At 41.4% G+C, this 25,995-nt stretch overlaps 1 protein-coding gene across 2 annotated transcripts; it reads left to right on the plus strand.

The window, feature by feature from the left end:
• The first annotated feature begins 750 nt into the window (after positions 1-750).
• On the plus strand, positions 751-15,179 carry si:dkey-83m22.7. 2 transcript variants are annotated; one of them, XM_010905699.2, is made up of 6 exons: positions 751-1,115; positions 1,573-1,647; positions 2,518-2,636; positions 5,266-5,449; positions 6,109-6,199; positions 14,737-15,179. In XM_010905699.2, exons 1-6 carry the CDS (start codon positions 1,020-1,022, stop codon positions 14,754-14,756), a joined length of 585 nt encoding a protein of 194 aa, XP_010904001.1. In that variant the 5' UTR covers positions 751-1,019; the 3' UTR covers positions 14,757-15,179. The 2 variants fall into 2 exon arrangements, with proteins under 2 accessions (XP_010904001.1, XP_010904000.1); XM_010905698.2 differs by lacking the exon at positions 6,109-6,199.
• Positions 15,180-25,995: the final 10,816 nt, after the last annotated feature.

Genomic DNA, 25,995 nt, shown 5'->3' on the forward strand with positions numbered 1-25,995 from the left:
TTTTTATATCCACTGTATTTAGGCATTCCCAAGTTAAAAAAAACAATGATTTAAATGCCCATACATTTGTATAACTAGCAAGAATTAATCCAGAAACAGTAACTCTTAAACCTGTGATATTCAAACATGGCCCTAAAAGCCAGTTCCACTCCATTTTTCCACTGCAACCTCCTAATTATGGACTTAGCCTTCTCATCTACTCCATCATTAAGTGCACCCTCCTGGTGTCCTAGGTCTATATAACCCCTGGTTATGGGATTGCAATTAAAAATGGGTTCCAGGGCCACTTTTGAAAACCACTGTCTTAAAACATTAAGTCTAGAAGGACCAAACCATGTAAATGCAATAAGTTTTGCTTTATTTAAATTTTTGAAAAGTTTAAGCTCACCCCAGCAACATTAGTTCCTTAAGTTAAAATCTAGTTGACCCTATTTTTTAAAATGTTATTGCATTATTGTGAAGGAACTGGCAATTAAACATTTTGTTGAATGGTCCACACCTTATGTATCTCATTCATATGACAAACAAAACCTGAAAATTTAATACAGACACTCAAATTGTATTCATATTCTCTTATTCTTCTGACAGGTCCTTGCCACACTGTTATCGTCATCTCCAAATCTATCTCACATACTGTGTATACGTTGTTAAGGAGACATTTTGAAGACATTCATTCGTCTTCACTTCATGCTTAAGCTGTCATGGCAACCTAGGTATGACAGGTTGAAAACAAACTGCAGTCGCTCTGAGCAAGCGTTGAGTAGGCAGAGAAGGCTTTGGGTGCTGTGCTGGATATAGGCTCTAGTAGTTGACAATTTGAGTGGTTCTACTAGATAGTCTCAAGTACTTGACAAAACCTGTGGTTCAACTACTTATCAGAAGTTGTAGGAAACAAACAAAATACCTCTACTGATCGAGCTCCATGTGCAGTTTAAAGAGAAAAATAGAAAAGGCCATGAGAAAGGGGTAGCATTTCAGGGCAATTGAGATTTGGGTCCAAAAGTAAAGGTTCTGCAGCCATGCAACACCTGGCATACCAGACTCTGCTTCCCACTGTAAACAAATACCTTCAGCAGAAGTGGGACAAGGCCTCTTTTGAAATGCATCTAAGCAAGGTAAGTAAAAGTGACTCTGATTTTAGCATGAAAGGCTATTTACAATGTGGGAAAATTCCATATCTTATTCACAATATTAGTTTATATTTCTAAGTACAGTGACCTTCAATTTTTGTTACTCTTGACATATAAAATTTATTAAATAAACAACATTCATAACAAGCTTTATGATTTCAACAAGAGGAATATATTAAACTTCATTAATGACTCCAGTGATTCAACCAAGCATACATCTGTACCTAGTGTCAAAATAATTGGCAACATAATTTTAGGTACTTGCAAGGACAATGGTGATGCCCCTACATTTTGTTTTATGAGACTGGAGAACACAGAAATTTAGATTAGATATTAATGTGGTCACTGTTTCACTACAGTAAGTTTGAGTTTTTTTTTTAAACTGTCTCCTTTATGTTCTTCCAGAGAACAACAACTTATTACTTTATTATTTTCTTTAAAGGTCAAGTCAGCAAAACCCACCATTGACACAACTGCTCCTAAAACCTATGGTCATCTAGCCCAGACGAAAAAGAAGGTAATGAAAAATCTCTACAAATCGTCATTTCACCATATTTTTTAATCAAAATAAAGATTTTTTGTTTTTATTCACTTTTTTATGCACTGTTGAGCTAGCAAACTCATCAACATGTTTCTGCCTATAGCTTGGCTTGAACATTTTGGGCCTGTTCCAACAAAGATTGGCCACTATGTCTCGGTTAACCATCAACACACACTAAATGAATGCACAGTTGAGTAGCCACCTCTTAACCATAATCCTATGTTATGTATTTTGCAAACAAAAATGATTTATGACAATTTTGCCCTCTGGTGGGAATTACCATAAGAACATTTGAGAGTGGAAAAGTTACCCATGGCTTGTATTTTATTTGAAAATAATTCCTTAGATCTGAAATAATTTACTTTATTTCTCGTTTACCACTGCAAAGTAGCGTACCTGACACGTTTGAATGGAAAAATCATGCTGCATGATATTATTTTAATTTCCATTTCATGTAATAATTTAAGGATTTTTCTTGTCTCAATCAAATTATCTATGGAACATCTATGGATCTATGGATTTCAAATAAAGAAAATGGTAATATTCCTGAACTTCATTAGATTGATAGTAGTTTATAGTTAACCTGGTATAGTTAAGATCCTAACATTTTAATGTTTTTTGGATAGAAGTGTGATAATAATAAATTACTGAACTTTGGGTGGAAGAGTTTCTTAATGGATAGAGCATCTCCCCATTAACCAAAATTAAATATGCAGATAATACACAGGTTCCCTGTCTTTATTTCAATCCCCTCTGTATGTACTATAGTGTATATACGCTCAACCGTATATACCCAGTGTTTTGTTGTTGTAGTTTACTCAACTTATTAATGTTCTCTGCATCAAGCGTGAGGACCAAAGCATGTCCAAAATCCAGAGGGAAAACAACATGCTGCTTGAGAAAATATCTCACATCAGGAGGACTACTGGTCGCATTAACAACAAGAATGACTATGAAAACAAAAGGTAGCGTTTGCCTCCTATCTATTCAGCTGTGTGGCTTTAAATCTCACTGCTGACATGCTTGGCAGTGACTGTGCTATGCATACATTCAGGCCTTACTTTTCCAGGTCCTCAAATGAAAAGTCCAAAGGGGTGATTCCTTTTGAGAAAATATTTCCACTGTTATTCATCAAGGCAAGTTAGTTGAGAACTTATTCTCATTTTCAATGATGCCTGGCCAAAGGCCTTAAGCTGAAAGAAGACAGGAAAACACAGAACCATATAAATAATGTAAAAGTATATAAATATAGATATTAAAAGGGGTGAGGTACGTTGTTGTAGAGTAAAAGTCTGAGAGTAGAAGTCTGTAATTTCTATCATAGTGTATAATTAATTAGCATTTTATTGCATGACATAAGTTTTTGATACATCAGAAAAGCAGACACAGACCTTCTCCAGATCCTTAAGGTTTCGGGGCTGTCGCTGGGCAATACGGACTTTCAGCTCCCTCCAAAGATTTTCTATTGGGTTCGGGTCTGGAGGCTGGCTAGGCCACTCCAGGATCTTGAGATGCTTCTTACGGAGCCACTCCTTAGTTGCCTTGGCTATGTGTTTCAGGTCATTGTCATGCTGGAAGACCCAGCCATGACCCATCTTCAATGCTCTTACTGAGGGAAGGAGGTTGTTGGCCAAGATCTCACGATACATGGCTCCATCCATCCTCCCCTCAATATGGTGCAGTCGTCCTGTCCCCTTTGCAGAAAAGCAACCCCAAAGAATGATGTTTCCACCTCCATGCTTCATGGTTGGGATGGTGTTCTTGGGGTTGTACTCATCCTTCTTCTTCCTCCAATCACGGCGAGTGGAGTTTAGACCAAAAAGCTCTATTTTTGTCTCATCAGACCACATTACCTTCTCCCATTCCTCCTCTGGATCATCCAGATGGTCATTGGCAAACTTCAGACAGGCCTGGACATGCGCTGGCTTGAGCAGGTGGATCTTGCGTCCGCTGTAGGATTTTAATCCATGACGGCGTAATGTGTTACTAATGGTTTTCTTTGAGACTGTGGTCCCAGCTCTCTTCAGGTCATTGACCAGGTCCTGCCATGTAGTTCTGGGCTGATCCCAAACCTTCTTCATGATCATTGATGCCTCACGAGGTGAGATCTTGCATGGAGCACCAGACCGAGGGAGTCTTGAACTTCTTCAATTTTCTAATAATTGCGCCAACAGTAGTTGCCTTCTCACCAGGCTGCTTGCCTATTGTCCTGTAGCCCATCCCAGCCTTGTGCAGGTCTACAATTTTATCCCTGAAGTCCTTACACAGCTCTCTGGTTTTGGCCATTTCGGAGACGTTGGAGTCTGTTTGATTGAGTGTGTGGACAGGTGTCTTTTATACAGGTAACGAGTTCAAACAGGTGCAGTTAATACAGGTAATGAGTGGAGAACAGGAGAGCTAACTAACTAACAGGTCTGTGAGAGCATTTAAAAATCATACAATGTAATTTTCTGGATTTTTTGATTCCGTCTCTCACAGTTGAAGTGTACCTATGATAAATATTACAGACCTCTACATGCTTTGTAAGTAGGAAAACCTGCAAAATCGGCAGTGTATCAAATACTTGTTCTCCCCACTGTATAGTAACTTTAGACTGAAGGTTGGTGATATTGGTATGAATATGAAATCAAGCCATATACCAAAGTTTTTCAGAACTAAGGAGTAAGTGGAGATCAAAGGTATGTGGATATTATTAAAGCAATGTCATAGGTTAGGCAGCACTGTATTCACTGTCAGACCATTTTATTTTTAAGGAGGTAGGGTTCTTATAAAGGTGGATGAAGACATTACCAGAATAATGTCCAAGATTATTAATATTTACAGACAAAAGGGTCTGCCCAACAATCAAATCTTGAGGAACATTCATAGATAATTCCCGAGGTGGAGCCAGCATATTTGTGCACAATCAGCCATATCACTTTAAACCCGGTCAGACAGGTCTCTGAGAAGCCTATGTTGTCCATTAATTACGATCCAATTGTTGGAGTCAGGCTCATCAGCCTAATTGTTAAAATCAACCACACAAAACTTGCTTGTCTAAAACAAATAGGATGTTTAGAACATTTAGATGCTGACCCATGGCCAATTAATCTGCAAGTCCTACTGCATGACAGATAAATAACAAGGGATTCCAGATGGTGGGTTAACTGTTGACTAGGTATTCAAAACGTTAAACTGGCAGGGCTGGACTGAGATAAACCTATAAATGTAAGGGTCTAGTTTGTCTCCCATGTAAAAAGAGGAATGCCCAGTCCTGCAGAATTTCAGGTGTTTGTAATGACAGGTTTCACAGGCATGTGATAGGTGCGGAGGAAATAGGTTCAGATGATTTGTAAGGGTCCAGTTTATGAAAATCTTTCTGTACCTAATTTTCTAATACTTGGCTGAAAGGAGAAATATTGGAGGTGCTTTGGGGGAGAACACTAAGGGGGGGCAGGGACTGCAGTGCTGGCCGCAGGAGTATGAAGGTCAAATTCAAATGCATGGCCCGTCCATTACACCAAGTGCCACTGGCTGTATGTAAATATATTTTGCAAATTCTAATTAAATGGCTTACACACAATAGAAAACAATTTGACTCACATGTATTCATAGCCTTTGCAGAGAGAGGCAACAGCAGGAGCGGCTCCGTATCACAAAAGAGAATGAGTTGGCCCTTCTTCGCCTGAACCAGTGTCAGCCTCACTACAGTATTTATGACTGGCAGGAGGACTGGCGCAAGACACTCAAGCTCATGGAGAATATATCACACTACCCACAAAAAGTCACTGACACAAAGGTGAGCTCTGTGCATTAGCAGATGTTTGACCTACTCAAACACATAGTCCTTATAGAATGTATATATTGAATTCAACAATGTTTGATATTATTGACTTATTGTATTGCTTTTTGGCAAGGCGATTATTGATATTAGGAATCAGGTAAAGTGGAGACACGGAGGTTATAGTGGAGACATGTATTGAACACAGGTTTCTGCAGGGGAGCCACATACAGTGGATATAAAAAGTCTACACACCCCTGTTAAAATGCCAGGTTCTTGTGATGTAAAAGAATGAGACAAAAGATAAAGCATGTCAGAACTTTTTCCATCTTTAATGTAACCTATAACGTGAACCATTCAATTGAAAAACAAACTGAAATCTTTGAGGGGGAAAATGTTTTAATAAATAACTCACAATAACCTGCTTGAATAAGTGTGCACACCCTTAAACTAATACTTTGTTGAAGCACCTTTTGATTTTATTACAGAACTGTCTTTTTGGGTAGGAGTCTATTAGCATGGCACATCTTGACATGGCAATATTTGCCCACTCTTCTTTGCAAAAGTGCTCAAATCTTTTCTTGATATATGCTTAATAACAGACGTATTGTATTTATGCAAATAAAAATATGCCTACAGTTCAGTTGCCAATTTTGACTCCACAAATGTTTCCACAGAGACAAGGTCAGGCCAGTAACAAGAGCAGCAACACTGGGAATAAAGAGAAGGACAGTGTTGATGCAGAACATCATTTAAACAGCAGCCTCGGTGAGGTGTGAGTGTGTAAAAGAAGTGGCAAAAAACTAAAACTAACAACACAGAAAATCAACAGTTTAGCTTGTCTTTTAATGTGGAAAACTCACCACACGGTCTCAAGACAAAACAGGCACAATTAAAGCTTTTCAGGAGGCCAAGCGGGGCACAGGAAACATCTTACTACATGCTCTCACTAGAGAAATGTTTTGCTATTTAAAAATGCCCAATGCCACTAGTAGTCAGAATGTCGAATCAAAGAAGAGGAAATCAAAACAAAAAGACCTTGAAACCAGAAAAGGAACAAGGCAATCCTAGTTCAGCCGATTAGAAGGGATGAATATCGTTGTCGCTGGCAGGTTTCAATCCCTGGTTTTCTATGTGGCAGACTGTCTTTAATCATTATGCTATTTAAGTAGCAGAATGCAGCTTTTACCCCAGCCATTACAATTTTGCTGAGATAAAGTGGGCAACAAAACTTTTGTTAATGGAACTAAAGTGTACTGTTGTACAAAGATTACTATAGATGGCTAGCTAATAGCTATACAGCCTACTTATAACGAAATCAATGACTCCAATCACTCCATGGCTGGTTCCTTTCTTTGGAAAACAATAACAGTATAAAAGGGTCACATAATACAATTATTCTCTCAAATATATGAAAATCATGGTATTACCGATACAGTGGGGAGAACAAGTGTTTGATACACTGCCGATTTTGCAGGTGTTAGGCTCTGGTTTGTGACTCAGATGCTGAGACAGGCACACAGACTCGGGGAGGCAGTTGAAGTGTTTATTCACACAACCGGAATTAAACAGAGGGGAATAGTTCAGGGTGAAGTGGTTCCAGGAGAAAAACATATGTCATGCAATAAAATGCATAAAAATCATACAATGTGATTTTCTGGATTTTTGTTTTAAATTCCGTCTCTCACAGTTGAAGTGTACCTATGATAAAAATTACAGACCTCTACCTCTACCTGCTTTGTAAGTAGGAAAACCGGCTGTGTATCAAATAATTGTTCTCCCCACTTCATGTATTGTTGTGTGAAGGCTGAAAAGTACCTAGTGGATAAACATTCATGAGATACACAGTTTGGGAATTGAACTGGGGTCACAATATTAAAGGACCGGGATGTTCCCACTACACCATAGGGCCTGCAGGCAGACCAAATAGTCTGAATGGGTTGTGATCTATAATAACCAACACTGCATACACAGACGCATATTTTGAAAATCCACCAGAAACATTTACAATATAACCATAAACAGCTGTGTTTTGGGCATACTATAACACAGCTACTGAAGGTTGGAGCCTGCTAAGTCTTTGTCTATTCTGAACAAGTCCTAATATGTAATTAGTTTTGTCTGCAGCAAGGCTGGAATAGCGGTTGGCTGCATGGCAGTCTGTGTCTCTAACCACTACGCTATTTAACAAGGGATAGCCTATCACTCCCTTACTTATTCAGTAAGAGACATTCGCACTTCTTGGCCAGCTTCGCTTACACGGTCTGGCAAAAACCATGTGTGTATAGAGTGGAGAATGTGTGTATGTGTTATGTGTAGAGATATGGGAGATGGTGCTTGTGGGGGAGGAGTCAGGTTTCATGGATGAAAATAGGGATGTCTGTATGTTAAGTGACAGGAGAATTGGTGTGTCATTTAATGTGGAAATATGTGTGTAAAGAGAGACGAGAGAAAGTGTATTTGGAGGGAGGGAGTAGAGGGTAGGAATATGTGTGTGGAGCAAAGAGTGTGTCTTGGTGAGGAGTGGGGGGAGGAGAGTATGGATTGTGTGTGAAGAGAGAATATAATGTGTGTGTGATAGTGTGGAGGGAGGAGTGCATATATTAGCCATCTTATATTAGTCACTCTGCGTTAACCACCCTGCGTTAGCCACACAGCTGAGTGACAGCTAAAATCCTTTTCCTGTAACGTCACATGCACACGCAGTGGCCAAAATGATATGTCACCCTGGTTGAATTCCTAATACCATTGACTTTGAAAAGGAAAGGGTTTAGCTTGTGAAGCTGAAGAATGTTTCGCTCAGTTACCTCATTTATTAACATCTCCAGAAAGTTGTCTCTGACATATTTGGCAGATATTTTGTGAATTTCTTAAAATCAGTGAGGTTTGTAGCACCACCATGAGAGCTAGCTGTTCATACCATTCAGGGTTTGTTCGTGTTTATCTGTAAAGCAAGAAGCATCTTTCTTGGATAATCCGCTGTCCATTTGTGGCAGAGATGTTAATGGACATGATTCGTTTGGTAGCAGTCGGATATTCCCATATGGATTTATGGCCTTATATAATCATAGACCCACCCGCATCAATTTCAGCCATATTGTTTGAGATATCGACTTTCCTTATATAACTTGAATAGATAATGGTTCAAAGGTCCTTCCCACCAAACGGCATGCAAATCCGTTCAGCAGTCTCGTCGGAGATGTTGTTAATGTTTTTCACAAAAGTTAAAATGGAGGCCATATTGTTTGAGATATCAACTTTTCTTAAATAACTTTTAAAGACAATGGTCCAGTGGTCCTTTACACCGATTGTCAACCAACTCTGTTCAGCGGTTTCAGAGATGTCATTTAAGTGTGTTTTTATTAAAAGCAAAATCATGAGAAACATCTGTGGATTTTATAGCGCCCCCAAGAGGTATTTCTGCATGGGCCTTTTTCTTTCCATTCTTGACCGACATATTTACAAGTATGTTTCGTTTCGTAGCTGTTTGATGTTCCATTTGGGATTAATGGACTTCTAAATTCATAGACCCACCCAACTAAATTTCATTCGCTTATTTCGGCCATACTATTTGAGATATCAAATTTCCTTATAATACTTTCAAAGATAATGGTTCGAAGGTCCTTCACACCAAACGGCATGCAAATCCGTTCAGCTTTTTCCGAGGAGACGTCGTTAACGAGTTCTTCACAAAAGTAAAATGGAGGCCATATTGTTTGAGATATCAACTTTTCTTATATAACTTTTAAAGACAATGGTCCAGTGGTCCTTTACACTGATTGTCAACCAAATCTGTTCAGAGGTTTCGGAGGAGATGTCATTTAAGTGTGTTTTTGATAACAGCAAAATCGTGAGAAACATTGATTATGTTTATAGGGCCCCCAAGAGGTATTTCTGTATGGGACTTTTTCTGTCCATTACTGACAGACACATTTACGAGTATGTTTAGTTTCATAGCTGTTTGATGTTTCATTTGGGATTAATGGACTTCTAAATTCATAGACCCACTCAGCTCAAATTCATTCGCTGATTTCAGCCATGCTATTTGAGATATCAACTTTCCTTATATAACTTTTAAAGATAATGCTTCAAAGGTTCTTCACACCAAACAGCATGCAAATCCGTTCAGCGGTCTTGGAGGAGATGTCGTTAACAAGTTTATCCCCAAATAAAAAATGGAGGCCATATTGTTTGAGATATCAACTTTTGTTATATAACTTTTAAAGACAATGGTCAAGTGGTCCTTTACACTGATTGTCAACCAAATCTGTTCAGTGGTCACGGAGGAGATGTCGTTAACGTTTTTCACCAAATTCAAAATGAAGAAAAATCCAAGGGGCGAATTTGAAAGACCCCAAGACTTATTTGGTCAACATGAGAAGAGGCATGTATGGAACTTGGCTGCATGACTCTACGACATTCGGTTCATGAGATATGCATGCTCAAACCTTCAACATTTGACTAGGTGCTACAGCGCCACCATGGGGTGTATAGGTATGGTAATGGCAGAGGCCCTTCGGGCCTCTCATGGCAACAAGTATGCAAAGTTTCATGCAAATTGAGCCACATATGGCCTCTGAAAATGGGCCCAGAAAAAATAATAATAATAATAATAAAACCAACAAAAACAATAGGGTACCATACCTACGGTACTTGGTACCCTAATAAAACGTACAAACATAAGAGGGTTCCAGCAACTTCGTTGGTTGGCCCCCTAATAACCCATGATGTGCAGGTGAAAACCAGGAACTCAAATAGACACCATAATGACTAACAAGACACAGGTGTGTGTGAGTGTGTGAGGGGTGCGTTTTCCACATTAAAAGACAAGCTACACTGTCGCTTTTCTGTGTTTGGTAGTTTTAGTTTTTTGCCTCTCCATTTACGCACTACCCGAGGGTGGGGAGCTGGCCGATCTGTGTGGCGGTCATGGAACTCGGCCGTCAGGGAGGGGTCACAGATGTCCACCGCCCAGACCGAGCCCCATTCCTCGGGACCATACCCTGCCAAGTCCACCAGGTACTGGACCTAGCCCTGCCGTAGCTGGGAGTTCAGGATTGCTTCAACGCTGTTAGCCAGCTACCTCCACCGGCGTCAGAGGCACCACTGCAGGACCACCAGCTTGAGGAGAGAGACATGGAAAGAGGGAGAGATGTTATTGTATGGTGGTGTGAGTTGGACCTTGTACCAGGTCCCACTTAACAGGGCCCCAGCTTGCGACAGGGCAGACGGAGCGGGAGGTCCTTGTGGACAACCACACCTTGTCCCCTTGGCGGTACTCTGGAGTGTTGCTCTGCCACCCATCCGCCTGCAACTTCTGACACTGCACTGCCTCCTGTAGGCAGACATGGGTCATGGACCAGACCTGGTCAGACTTTCTTAACCTGAATGGAACTCCACAATCTAGACTTTGCTGGAACCCTCCACCCAGGGGCACAGCGGAGGCTGTAACCCAAGGATCACATGGTAGGGGGTTAGACCTGTGGAGGAATGGTGCAGGGAATTCTGAGCATATTCTGCGCAGGGGAGAAAACAGGCCCATTCACCTGGACAGTCTAGGCAGTATGACCAGAGGAACCTCCCTAGTTATTGGTTGGTGTGCTCTGCCTGCCCGTTAGCCTATGTGTGGTACTTGGTTGTGAGGCTGACCGCAACCACCAGTCTGGACAGGAAGCCTTTCCATACTTGATACGTGAACTGGGTGCCCGCGATCAGAGACAATGTCCTCCGGAAGTCCATAGAGCTGGAAGACCAGCTGAGACAGCATCTCAGCGAACTGGAGGGCAGAGGGTAGGCCAAGCAGTGGAATTAATCGGACCATCTTCGAGAATCAATCCACTACCACGGCAATGATGGTGTTCCCCTCTGACCGTGGCAAGTCCATGATGAAGTACACAGAGAGGTGGGACCAGAATTGCTGAGGTACAGGTAGGGGGTGGAGCTTGCCCGCTGGTGCGGTTTGTGATGCCTTTGACAGTGTGCACACTGTGCAGGAAAGGAAGTAGTGCCGCACAGTCCTTCCCATGCCAGGCCACCAGTATTTCTCCCGGAGCGCCTCCAGGGTCCAGGTGATCCCTGGGTGCCCGGTCGCTGGTGTAGTGTGTGACCAGGTCACCAACCGGCCCCGCACTCTGGGGCACGTAGGCACGAGGTCTTGTCCCAGCCCCTTGAATGTCTGGGTCAAAGTCCCAGGAGAAAGGAACCCCGATACACAAAGTGGGCAGGATGGGCGTGTCCTTTGGTAGCTCTGCCCCCCAGTCATGCAGACGGAAGAGGGCGTCTGCCCTGACATTCTTCGTACCTGGTAGGTATTACAGGGTGAACTGGAAGTACTCGAGGAACAGGGTCCATCTGGCCTGGCGGGAGCTGATGTGCCACGCAGGCCTGACGTGTTCTAAGTTCTCGTGGTACAGGAAAAAGTCTACACACCCTTGTTAAAATGCCAGGTTCTTGTGATGTAAAAGAATGAGACAAAGATAAATCATGTCAGCACTTTTTCCACCTGTAATGTGACCTATAACATGAACAATTCAATTGAAAAACAAATTGCAATCTTTGAGGGGGAAAAATAAAAAATTAAAAGCTTACCCTCTTATAACTGGTGTTCAGAATTAACCAATCAAATTCAAACTCATGTTAAATAGAAGTCATTACACACCTGCCACAGTCACAGTGGGTCCAAATGACGCAGCAGGGGAGCGGTGGTGAATCTGCCCTTCAGGTCAAGGAAGGCCTTCTCTGCTTCTGGGGTCCAGTGGAGGCGCTGAGGTTGGCCATTCAGGAATGACGTGAGTGGTGTGGCGATCCCCTGATGAACCGGCAGTAGAAGTTGGCAAATTCGATGATGGCTTGCAGTTCCTTGATGGTCTTTGGGACTGACTTCACCGCCTCCACCTTCAGCTCCTCCATCTGGACGCCCTCTAGAGCAATGCGGTACCCCAGGATGGAGACAGTGGGCTGGTGGAATGTCTTTGACATAGAGCTGATGGTCAAGCAGACGTTGTAGGACAGCATGGACGTGGGCCACATGCTCCAGGTATGTCCGGAGTACACCAGGATGTCATCGATGTAAACTACCACATACATCCCCAACAAATCCTGGAACACCTTGTTGAGGAAGGACTGGAACACAGCACAGGCATTGGCCAGCCCATATGGCATGACCAAATACTCATATTGGTCAGATGCCGTGCTGAATGCGATCTTCCACTCATCTCCTTCCCGGATCTGCACCAAGTTGTAGGCGCTCCGTAGGACAAGTGTAGTGAATCAGCTGCTCGATGGCCATGTAGACAAGGTGCATCGGGTGCCTGTACTTAATTGTAATGTTGTTCAGCCCCGGGTAGTCAATACAGGGCCAAAACCCCCGTCCTGCTTCTTGATGAAGAAGAAGCTCGCTGAAGTAGGGGAGGTGTAATGGCGGATGTGTCCCTGTTCCAGCGTTTCCTTAATGTATGTCTCCATGACGTTGTTCTCGGACACCGAGAGGGGGTAGATCTGGCTCTTGGGGGGGGGGGGGGCTTCTGGTGTGAGGTCAATGACGCAGTCCCAGGAATGGTGAGGAGGGAGACACCTGGCTTTCTCGCTGGAAAACTCCCTGCTTAAATTTGTGTACTCCGGTGGTGTGTTGGCTGAGAGGGCGCCCTCCTGCCTCTCCACCGACATAGCACCACACGTGATGGTCAAGCCAGTCTTCCGAAACTCCAGGGACTATCCCAGGATCTTCCACTTGCTCCAGGAAATGTTGGGGTTATGTTTCTGGACCCATGGACAACCCAGGATGATGGGGTGTATGGACGATGTCATCACCATTAATTCCAGTCTCTGTTGATGCCAGCCATTAATGGTGAGAGTGAGCGGACGAGTCATTTGGGTAATGGAACTGGACCCCACCGAACGGCCATCTAAATCCTGGATGGGCATCGAGAACCTCAAACGGCACAACGGCAGCCCAAGAGCCAGAGAACGTCAATGAAGCTCCTCGCAGCACCGGAGTGAATAAGAACTGTGGATTTATGAGAGGGGAAGCCACCAGACAACACCACCGAGCAACAGAAAGGGCCTGCTCATCTCACCCTGGGTAGTGAAGGGAAAACTCATCGAAAAAACTAAAAATAGTGCATCTATGGGGACGGGTTATTCTGTGAGGTGCGAGGGTTGCGAGTGTGTAAAAGGAGAGGCAAAAAACTAAAACTAACAACACGAAGCAACAGTTTAGCTTGAATTTTAATGTGGAAAATCCACCACATGTTCTCAATACAAACCAGACACAATAACCTGTGAGGTTCTGGTGAAAACCAGAAACTCAAATAGAAAACATAATGACTAACAAGACACAGGTGTGTGTGAGGGGTGCGTTTGCTATAATCTTAGTACACTGGCGAGATGGATCACTGGAGAGGGAGCACCATGTGGAGCAACCATCACAACATCATTCTGAATGTGAGAGTGAGGAGGGAACAGAAGAATCTGACCAAAAGAAAGAGGAGGCAAGCAAGCAGGAAACACCTGAGTCACCTAACAGATGTATCAACATGCTTTTGAGGGATTGTGTAGGCTAATTTCATCAAGTAGTGGCAACATACAGTTGATGTTTCATCAACACTGCTAGAAATGCGGCTTAACTGGAGATTTAAATAAAGCTGAGGTTTCTGCAATGTCAGTTTATCAATACCACCTCTTGCAATTGTAGAATAATTTTTTCTGGAGGAACAAAACAACAGCTCGAAAAGCTCCAGCAATTACTGTAATTAATATTATGAAATGTGTGTAGGCTCTCATTTAAAGGGAATAGCTTTATATGGGGGCTTTCTTTCAGCTCAATTGGATATATTCAAGAGGCATTCAACTACGACTTATGGTTCAGGGATGGGTATAAAAAAAATTCTATGGCCTTGAGTAGAAGGCATGTGTAGATCAGGGGGACTCAATTCTTATGCTACGAGGTCTGGCCTGCTGATTTTCTTTTCTACCTCATCATTAATTGCACTCGCCTTGTGTCCAAATCCTTAATAAGTACCTGTTTAGGGGGTTGCATTGAATGAAGTGGAACTGGCTTTGAGGTCCAGGGTTGAGTTTGTGGACTGTATACTTTCTAGAGGCAACTGTAAGTGGGGGATTTCGATACATTTGTGTTTTCTTTTTTTGGCATATTTTACTTTTGTTTTGTTGTTGTTTTTGAATATCTGTTTCTACTCTATCTGGCATTCTTTTTTGATATATTCTTAATAACACAGAAATATATTTATGGAAATAAAAATATGCCTAAAGTTCGGTTACCAATTTTGACTCAAATGTTCCCACAGGGACGAGGTCAGGCCAGTAACAAGAGCGGCAACATTGAGCCTAAAGAGGAGGTCAGTCTTGATGAAGAACATCATTTGAACAGCATCCTCATTCCAAAAAGAAAAGGAGAGAGTGAGGAGGAAACTGAAGAATCTGACCAACAGCATGCATGAAACACTTGAGTCCCCTGACATCCCAATAAACAATCTCACACACTGGGTAATCCACAACAGATGTATACAGTGGATATAAAAAGTCTACACACCCCTGTTAAAATGCTAGGTTCTTGTGATGTAAAAGAAAGAGACAAAGATGAATCATGTCAGAACCCTGTTTTTTTAAAACTGCGAATGAAAATCGGTGGAAAAATAGATAATTCCTGTGTTTTCTGATAACAGACTTTTCCAGTTATTTTACAGGACAAATGTTAGATGAAGTTTTTAATGTGTAATTTAAAACAGAATTTTACTGTCATTCTGAAATACAGACAATTACATGCACAATTTAAGGTAAATTACTGTAAAATAACATTTATTTTTCACAGTGTATCCTTAATCCTATCCCTAACCCTTGCTCTAACATTATGTAAAACCTAACCCTAACCTTAGCAAGCATTTTACTTTGTTCTTTGATAGATTGTTGACAGGATATACACTCACCTAAAGGATTATTAGGAACACCATACTAATATATTTATTTGACCCCCTATCGCCTTCAGAACTGCCTTAATGCTACGTGGCATTGATTCAACAAGGTGCTGAAAGCATTCTTTAGAAATGTTGGCCCATATTGATAGGATAGCATCTTGCAGTTGATGGAGATTTGTGGGATGCACACCCAGGGCACGAAGCCCAAAGATGCTCTATTGGGTTGAGATCGGGTGACTGTGGGGGCCATTTCAGTACAGTGAACTCATTGTCATGTTCAAGAAACCAATTTGAAATGATTCGAGCTTTGTGACATGGTGCATTATCCTGCTGGAAGTAGCCATCAGAGGATTGGTACATGGTGGTCATAAAGGGATGGACATGGTCAGAAACAATACTCAGGTAGGCTGTTGCATTTAAACGATGCCCAATTGGCACTAAGGGGCCTAAAGTGTGCCAAGAAAACATCCCTCACACCATTACACTACCACCACCAGCCTGCACAGTGGTAACAAGGCATGATGGATCCATGTTCTACTTTCTGTTTACGCCAAATTCTGACTCTACCATCTGAATGTCTCAAAAGAAATCGAGACTCATCAGACCATGCAACATTCTTCCAGTCTTCAACTGTCCAATTTTGGTGAGCTCGTGCAAATTGTAGCCTCTTTTTCCTATTTATAGTGGAGATGAGTGGGACCCGGTGGGGTCTTCTGCTGTTGTAGCTCATCCGCCTAAAGATTGTTGCATGTTGTGGCTTCACAAATGCTTTGCTGCATACCTCGGTTGTAACGAGTGGTTATTTCAGTCAAAGTTGCTCTTCTATCAGCTTGAATCAGTCGGCCCATTCTCCTCTGACCTCTAGCATCAACAAGGCATTTTCGCCCACAGGACTGCCGCATACTGGATGTTTTTCCCTTTTCACACCATTCTTTGTAAACCCTAGAAATGGTTGTGCGTGAAAATCCCAGTAACTGAGCAGATTGTGAAATACTCAGACCGGCCCGTCTGGCACCAACAACCATGCCACGCTCAAAATTGCTTAAATCACCTTTCTTTCCCATTCTGACATTCAGTTTGGAGTTCAGGAGATTGTCTTGACCAGGACCACACCCCTAAATGCATTGAAGCAACTGCCATGTGATTGGTTGATTAGATAATTGCATTAATGAGAAATTGAACAGGTGTTCCTAATAATCCTTTAGGTGAGTGTAAATAGAGCATCTACAGATGGAAAAGCTTCCTGTCTGAATGAAGTGTAACCCAAATTTTATTTAGACAGAGAAATAAACTGAGATCTCTTTCACAGATTTGTCTTTTATTAAAACAATAAACATCTGAAATATGAAATACATACGTATTCAAATTAATGACAATTAAACAAAGAGTTTTGGGCATACTATTTGAAAGCAGTTTTCTCAGTTCTGAACAAACCTGTGGTATCTCCAAACTTGCGAGTGTTTGATAACTGCTATTTGTTCAGAATAATTTTTGAGGTAAGATAGTCAGGAGGATTCTGTTTGGCAACCTTATATAAAAACATTCACGGATCGGCATGGAGGCTGGACATAGGCACAGAGGTTTTCAAGGCAAAAGGAATTAACAGTTTTTCTCAATCACTTTGGCTCATTTTTTGAAAGTCTTCACATTCTCTAAATTGTAAGTACAATCACCACAACTGTTTCATGGGACATCACAACTCTATGGCATGTCTGCAAAATGTAACACACCCAAAACATTTCATTCATGCTTCAAAACCTAGTTTTTGTGTCAAAGAAATTGGCCAGTGCCACCAAAAATAAAAGTTATTTTATCATCGTGTGAGCCGTACTGGTCAAAATGTTTAGATGTTTTTTCACCATGCCATTCAACCCTGGAAATGTTTGTTATATATAAATGTCTGTTTTGTTCGACTTTTCTCTAGCTGAACGCTGGTGTGCATCACACTGAGCATTTTATAAACCGGTTTCAACCAGGGGCGTAGGTATCATTATACATGAGTGGGACCTACATTTTTAATTTTGCACCCCAGTACGGTAAGCAAATGGGTAATTCGAATCAAACTGGCTTTAGGACCACATGCAGGCACTTTGCTTTGAGGTAGTTGCTGGATAGGTCTGGTTACCGTAGTAGAGTAGAGGCTACCGTTGCAACTGTGATCTCATCATCATGAAAATTTGGTAACATAGCTGACATTACCTCTAGCTAATTACCTCCCATAACGTATGAATGAGGTAGATATTTATCTTATCACAGTGTTTTTTCTAAAAGCGGTAAGGTGTAGTTACACTTTTTACACTGGCTGTCTGTTAGGGTTAGGGCTGATTTTAAGATTTTATTGTTAACCTATAAATCAATACATGGGCTTGCTCCTACTTACCTCGCTGAAATGATCCAGCCATACATACCTACACGTAGACTATGATCGCAAGATGCAGACCTTTTAATTAGGGGGCCAAGCAACAAAGTTGATGGAACCCTTTTATGTTCATACGTTTTATTATTAAGGGACCAAGTACCGTAGGTACGGTACCCTATTGTTTTTGTTGGTTTTATTATTATTATTAGGGGACCAAGTACCGTAAGTATGGTACCCTATTGTTTTTGTTGGGTTTATTATTATTATTATTATTCTTTTTCTACGGGCCCATTTTCAGAGGACCGTAACTCGGCCATATGTTGCTCAATTTGCATGAAACTTTGCATACTTGTTGCCATGAGAGGCCCGAAGGGCCTCGGCCATTACCATACCTATACACCCCATGGTGGCGCTGTAGCACCTAGTCAACTGTTGAAGGTTTGAGCATGCATATCTCATGACCCGTATGTCGTAGAGTCATACAGCCAAGTTCCATACATGCCCATTCTCATGTTGACCAAATAAGTCTCTGGGGTCTTTCAAATTCTCTCATTGAATTTTCCTCCATTTAGAATTTGGTGAAAAACACGTTAACGACATCTCCTCCAAGACCGCTAAACGTATTTGCATGCCGTTTGGTGTGAAGGACCTTTGAACCTACAAGCATACATTGTCCGCTTTCTCATTGATATAGCGAGCTAGTTCCTGTTTCAAACAAGGTTGATGGCAGATAAAGACCAAATATCTTACTACTTTTTTGTATCTGTTATTGTAGCTAGCTTATTTACTAATTGAGCTACATCAAGTTTGCTAGCTAGTTGATTAGTGCTGTGCTGGAGAGCTATGCTATGGATAACTAACAAAGCTATTTTAAGACCGGCTATAGATCACTCATCTAGCATCAGTAAAGATTAAATAATCTAAGAGATTGACGACCAATATTAGGAGAGTTATCAGAGTGTCTTTCAGTTATCTACCAAATTCTTTAATATTAAAACATTCTATCACGCTGTGATGATGTTTTACATGTTTCACTGTCATGTTAATTCAGCCTACATGACTTGGTGCACCATGTCTCAGCAGGATGTTCAGTTGTGTACTATATTAGAATTCAGGAGCTTTACAAAAACGTTTCACCCTCACTTAAAAAAAAGTTCCAATCCTAACTTAAATGTCAAAGTTGCTTGGCTAGTTTTAAAATAATTTTTAACATTATCTTTGCAATAGTGTTTTCCTTTTTCAGTGTGTACATTTGCTTAACATTGTCTGTTATTCAGTTGTCAAAGTATGTATTGCACGGGCATGTGTTAAGGTATGTATTAGGTTACAAATGGCAGAAAGGAATTAAATGAAGCTAAAGATGTGAAGCGTCTATTTTGGAAATTAGACATTCTGATGTACTTATTCTTTTGTTTAGTTGTACATTTGCTCCTTCCACATCTTTCATTCCTTAAAACATTGATTGATTGACTGGCTGGTTTCTATAATGAGCTGTTTCTTTTTTGCACTTTTTGACCTAATATTGACCTCAACACATACCAGTCTACTCCAGACTGTGGCAACACAAAAAGTGAGTGTTTTGTGCGTGTCTTTGGGTGTGGAGCCTGTCCTTGTGTGTTCAAGTTTCTCTATAGTTAGAGTGAAATTTGTAATGAAGTTCTGTTTGATTCCCAATTGAGCCAAATGTTATGTCCTAGGGCAAGGCACTCCCCCCTTAACTTATTCAAGGAAAATGTACCTGTACTTATTGTAAGTTGCTCTGGATAAGAGCGTCTACTAAATGACTAAAATATATACTTGTACATATTTTTTATATTAATGCATTTGATTTGTGTGTAAACAAACAGTTTTTTTTATTTACAATCTTCAAAGTGGAGTAAAACAAATGGAAATGTATTCCTTTCTTAGAAGCATGCTAAATTAGCAAAAAAATTATTTGACATAACTACTCAATTCTGGTAATGGTATGTTTGTTATTAATGTACAGAAGTAACGTCTCTAATTTATTACCTACATTATCTAGCTCGAGTAGTCTTAATATTATTTTTAACCTTTCAAATGGTAATTAAGCTTTTCACTATATAAGATTTCTGTGAATGATTATTACACTGATGCTGAGAATGTTTTGTTGTAATAATCTAAGCTATACCGCAAACAAAGTCAATTGACAATTAGGGTTTCAACAGTATGCCAAAATCCTATTCTGTTTGTTCCAGTTCACTATTATTCTTCTGGCAAAAAACTGTCCTTTTTACAAATTAAAATGTTAAAATGGTGTAAAGGTACTGGTGCAGTGGACATGCCAATCAGCCTCATGGTGGCACTAGCCTGTTAAGTTGGACTTTTTTTAAAGGTCACCACACCCATCCCTTGTGACCTGGTCTTGGAAATCAGTCCACTATTAAATTTTTTATTTTTTGGGTCTCCCTTGAGACCCAAAAAATCACCATCATGGATTTTCAGCCATCTTAGTTATTTTGAAAAACTACTCATATGGCAGCAAATGACCAATCTTGATGTAGTGTGACATTTGGTATCTATATATGAAGATCTTCAAGTGTTGTGTAAACCAGACCAGTATGTAAAAAACTACATGGGGTCACAATTGGTCAGGAAAAAAATCCAACATTGGCTTAATGTTTGTACACGTGCAGTTTCTTTTACCCTACATACCATATTGTATAATTGTCATGCTAACCAAATGCTGAAACCCACTAAATGCTGCTTGCAGCTTTAACCCTTTGGCGCGTACGATCACACCGGTGTGATCAATCTAGAGTGGTCCCTGAAGCGTATGATCACACCGGTGTGATTAGAACGTCATGTTTAGAACGCACCATTAGCATACCTAGCTACAAGTAACGTGACAATGGCTTGTAAAACTGCGCTATTATTTACTCACATTTAGCTCAAACAGTGTTTATAACTTTATTTCCTGATTGTAATTGTTTCAAGACCATACCATGATATTAACAAGGTAGAAAGCATTCAAATCGGGACAAGAAGTGTTACTTACGTACCAACAGACAGCCAACACTAATACACAAAAACAAATCATATTAGCGACTACTACCGATCAAAACCATTGCAAAAACTTTCTAGAAGTTACGTTACCCGTTGTATGCATTTTATATAGTTTATTCATTTTCACAGCACTGAATAACTGGTCACGATTTGTTAACTAGCGGGCAGCTGACGTTTGCTAGCGGTTAGCTGACGTTTTCTAGCTAGCTACAGTAATAAATCAACCAACTTTTGCAGCTCTTAGAATTCGAGTCAACGAGAGAAGCTTGCAATGCAATGCATGTAGTGTTCCTTACCTACAAGGTGACTGTTCAAATGCTGGCGTGAGTTCAAATGCTGAAGAGTACTGAAGTCACGTGCAAAAAAACTCACGCTGGGGGGTCGGTAAAGAATATTTGAAACTCACGCGTGAAAAGGTTAATTGAAGTTGCAAATGTAAAGACAATTGCTTAGTTACAGTAACATATGTTCCAAGGGTCTTCAAACTTTCCTTTTGTCATTACTTGGTCCCCTTAATCGCTGCTTCCAGCTATATTGATTATTATTATTATTCTCCAGGGCCATTTTCAGAGGTCCATGGCTCGGTCCCCTCTGGTTCAAAACGCTCCAAACTTTGCCTGATTGTAGACGGCCAAGGTCCAAAGGACCTCATGGTCACTTCATGGTGGCGCTGTTGCACCCAGTTGAAAATGGAAAAAGTGAAGCTCAGATCTCATGAACAGAATATCGTAGAGACATGCAACCAAGTTCCAGATATACCCCTTCTCATGCTGACCAAAAAAGTGTCTGGGGTCTTTCAAATTCACCCCTTGGATTTTCTTTCATTTTAACTTTTGTGAAAAACTCTCCTCCGAGACCACCGAACGGATTTACATGCCGTTTGATGTGAAGGACCATGGAACCGTTATCTTTAAAAGATATATAAGGAAAGTTGATATCTCAAGTATTATGGCCGAAATCAGTGAATGAAATTGAGCTGGGCGGGTCTATGACTTAAGACATCCATTAATCCCAAATGGAACATCAAACAGCTTTGAAACGAAACATACTAGTACATGTGTCACTCAAGAATGGACATAAAAAGTCCCATACAGAAATACCTCTTGGGGGCACTAGATTTTGCCGTTAATATAAACACACTTAAACGACATCTCTTCCGAAACCACTAAACAGATTTGGTTGACAATTGGTGTAAAGGACCACTGGACCATTGTCTTTAAAAGTTGATATCTCAAACAATATGGCCTCCATTTTGACTTCTGTGAAAAACTTGTTAACAACATCTCCGAGACTGCTGAACAAATTTGCATGCCGTTTGGGGTGAAGGACCTTTGAACCATTATCTTTAAATGTTATATAAGGGAAGTTGATATCTCAAACAATATGGCCGAAATCAGCGAATGAAATTGTGCTGGGCGGGTCTTTGACTTTAGACGTCCATTAAACCCAAAAAGAACACCAAACAGCTACGAAACAAAACGTATTCATAAATGTGTCTGCTAGGAATGGACAGGAAAACTCCCATACAGGAATACCGCTTGGGGGCGCTATAAACATAACCAATGTTTCTCACAATTTTGCTGTTGATAAAAACACACTTAAATGACATTTCCTCTGAAACAGCTGAATGGATTTGGATGACAATTGGTGTAAAGGACGACTGGACCATTGTCTTTAAAAGTTATATTGTTGTAAATGTTTCTGGTGGATTTTCAAAATATTCATCCGTGTGTGCTATTTCGGGTATTACAGATCACAACCCAATGAGACTCTTCAGTTTGCCAGCTTGCCCTGTGGTGTAGTGGGAACATCCTGGTCCTTCAATATTATGACCCCAGTTGGATTCCCTTCTCAGACATTCCAAATTCTGTATCTCATAAATGCATTTCAGCCTTCACACAACAATACATATCTGAAATAACATGATTCTCATTTATTTGCATGAATTTGTATTTATGTGACCTGTTTTATACTGTTATTGTTTTCCAAAGAAAGGAACCAGCCATGGAGTGATTGGAGTCATTGATTTCTTTATAAGTAGGATGTATAGCTATTAGCTAGCCATCTATAATAGTCTTTGTACAACAGTACACTTTAGTTCCGTTACAAACGTTTTGTTGCCCACTTTATCTCAGCAAAATTGTAATGGCTGGGGTAAAATATACATTTGGAGAGGATAGAGAGCTACTAGTCCCCCCAGTAGCCCCCCCAGTAGCCCCTGTGGTGTAGTGGGGACATCCCTGTTCTTCAATATTCTGACCCTGGTTCGATTCCCCTTTGAGATGTTCCAAGTATTGTATTTCAGAAATGTATAGCCATTCTGTACTTTTCAGCCTTCACACAACAATATACACTCACCTAAAGGATTATTAGGAACACCTGTTCAATTTCTCATTAATGCAATTATCTAATCAACCAATCACATGGCAGTTGCTTCAATGCATTTAGGGGTGTGGTCCTGGTCAAGACAATCTCCTGAACTCCAAACTGAATGTCAGAATGGGAAAGAAAGGTGATTTAAGCAATTTTGAGCGTGGCATGGTTGTTGGTGCCAGACGGGCCGGTCTGAGTATTTCACAATCTGCTCAGTTACTGGGATTTTCACGCACAACCATTTCTAGGGTTTACAAAGAATGGTGTGAAAAGGGAAAAACATCCAGTATGCGGCAGTCCTGTGGGCGAAAATGCCTTGTTGATGCTAGAGGTCAGAGGAGAATGGGCCGACTGATTCAAGCTGATAGAAGAGCAACTTTGACTGAAATAACCACTCGTTACAACCGAGGTATGCAGCAAAGAATTTGTGAAGCCACAACACGCACAACTTTGAGGCGGATGGGCTACAACAGCAGAAGACCCCACCGGGTCCCACTCATCTCCACTACAAATAGGAAAAAGAGGCTACAATTTGCACGAGCTCACCAAAATTGGACAGTTGAAGACTGGAAGAATGTTGCCTGGTCTGATGAGTCTCGATTTCTGTTGAGACATTCAGATGGTAGAGTCAGAATTTGGTGTAAACAGAATGAGAACATGGATCCATCATGCCTTGTTACCACTGCGCAGGCTGGTGGTGGTGTAATGGTGTGGGGGATCTTTTCTTGGCACACTTTAGGCCCCTTAGTGCCAATTGGGAATCGTTTAAATGCCACGGCCTACCTGAGCATTGTTTCTGACCATGTCCATCCCTTTATGACCACCATGTACCCATCCTCTGATGGCCACTTCCAGCAGGATAATGCACCATGTCACAAAGCTTGAATCATTTCGAATTTGGTTTCTTGAACATGACAATGAGTTCACTGAACTGAAATGGCCCCCACAGTCACCAGATCTCAACCCAATAGAGCATCTTTGGGATGTGGTGGAACGGGAGCTTCGTGCCCTGGATGTGCATCCCACAAATCTCCATCAACTGCAAGATGCTATCCTATCAATATGGGACAACATTTCTAAAGAATGCTTTCAGCACCTTGTTGAATCAATGCCACACAGAATTAAGGCAGTTCTGTAGGCAAAAGGGGGTCAAACACAGTATTAGTATGGTGTTCCTAATAATCCTTTAGGTGAGTGTACATCCCCTCTGTAATACCATGATTCTCATGTTTAGGAGAATTTCTGGTTTCAAGGTCTTTTTGCTTTGTTTTGAGTTCATCTCCTTTGATTGGACATCCTGACTTCTAGTGGCATTGGGCATTTTTAAACAGCAAAACATTTCTCTTGTGAGATCATGCAGTAATATGCTTCCTGTGCCCCACTTGGCCCCCTGAAACGCTGCTCGCAGCTTTAGTTGTACCTAGAGATTCTAAACAAACAGCCGGAGGCAGGGCCTTCTCTCATAGAGGTCCACCACTGTGGAAGGATTTGCCAATTAAGGTTAGGAATGCAACTCAGTGCAAAGCAAGTGTCTACTAAAGACTCATCTCTACAGCATGGTCTATGATTAAGTGTAATCTGGCCCAGGGGTGTGAAAGTCACTAGAAAGGCTTGATTCTGTCCACCTTTGCTGTCTTGCCAGATGGGCTCTCTTTGCCACTGGGATGCCCTCCCACCAATGCTGTTCGGGAGTCACTGGCTTGTTGGTGTCTCTCTGTTGCACACTTGTGCAATTGGGTTGTAATACACGGCAATACTCGGCCCTCATTCAGGGTGGTTGCGGTTGGTGGGTGTCCCTTTGGTTGATGCTTTGCAATGTGGGTGGATCGATTTCCTGCTTGTTGGACACAGTTTCACTGGACCCCGCTGTCTCAGCCCAAGGTCTTACGCTGCTATATTATTGTGCCAGGGGAGTAGGGTCAGTTCTCCTTCTCCACTATAAATCCTTGTAGATCTAAGGAATGCATTTTCAAAATTTTCACTGTCTCCTGCCTTTTTCAACTTAGGAGGACATGAGGTCTTTGCCCACACCTGGGGAGTACCAGGCTTGAAAAACCTGTTGCTGTCCCTGTCCAAAGTCCTCCTGGTTGTGTTGCAGATCAAGAAGATACCTGACGATTTCAGCTGCCACTGTGCTGACACCTCCCCCTCCCCTGTGTTGTCACTGTCCTTGGCCCTCTGGTCATGGACTCAGCCCACATGCATTCATTAATTATTACAATTTGTACTCTTAATATGTTCACCCGGCACAGCCAGAAGAGGACTGATCACCCCTCTGAGCCTGGTTCCTTTCTAGGTTTCTTCCTATATTTCGGCCTTTTTAGGGAGTTTTTCCTAGCCACTGAAATTCAACACTACTGTTGTTTGCTCCTTGGAGTTTAACATTAAAGGTAGAAACATTTCTGACATGATTTATCTTTGACTCATTCTTTTACATCACAAGAAACTGGCATTTTAACAGGGGTGTGTAGACTTTTTATATCCACTGTATGACATGAACAACTTGATCTACATTGATGCCGCATAACCTCATGGCAATGTTTGATCTATAAGACCCACATTATGAACTACATCTTTAGCCAATTTTTCAAGGACAGCTTGCACCATGGCCCGTCGTCACCACGGTACTCTAGTGTTTGTCCCCCTCACATTTGAAATCAGACCTACGCCCCTGGCCATCTGCACAGTACAGTATAAACTGGGATTTATCAATTAAGAGCACACTTCTCCGGCCTGTCAGTGGGCATCGAAGGTGAGCTTTTGCTCATGAACCTGGTTGTGATGTTGAACTGCAGTCATGTCATGTCATTGTTTTAGCAGCTGTCTGTGGGGCTGGTCAGATATGATTATGCAGGTGAAGAAGCCATATCCAGATG

The sequence above is a fragment of the Esox lucius genome, chromosome 16 (genome assembly GCF_011004845.1).
Source record: "Esox lucius isolate fEsoLuc1 chromosome 16, fEsoLuc1.pri, whole genome shotgun sequence".
Taxonomy (NCBI): domain Eukaryota; kingdom Metazoa; phylum Chordata; class Actinopteri; order Esociformes; family Esocidae; genus Esox; species Esox lucius.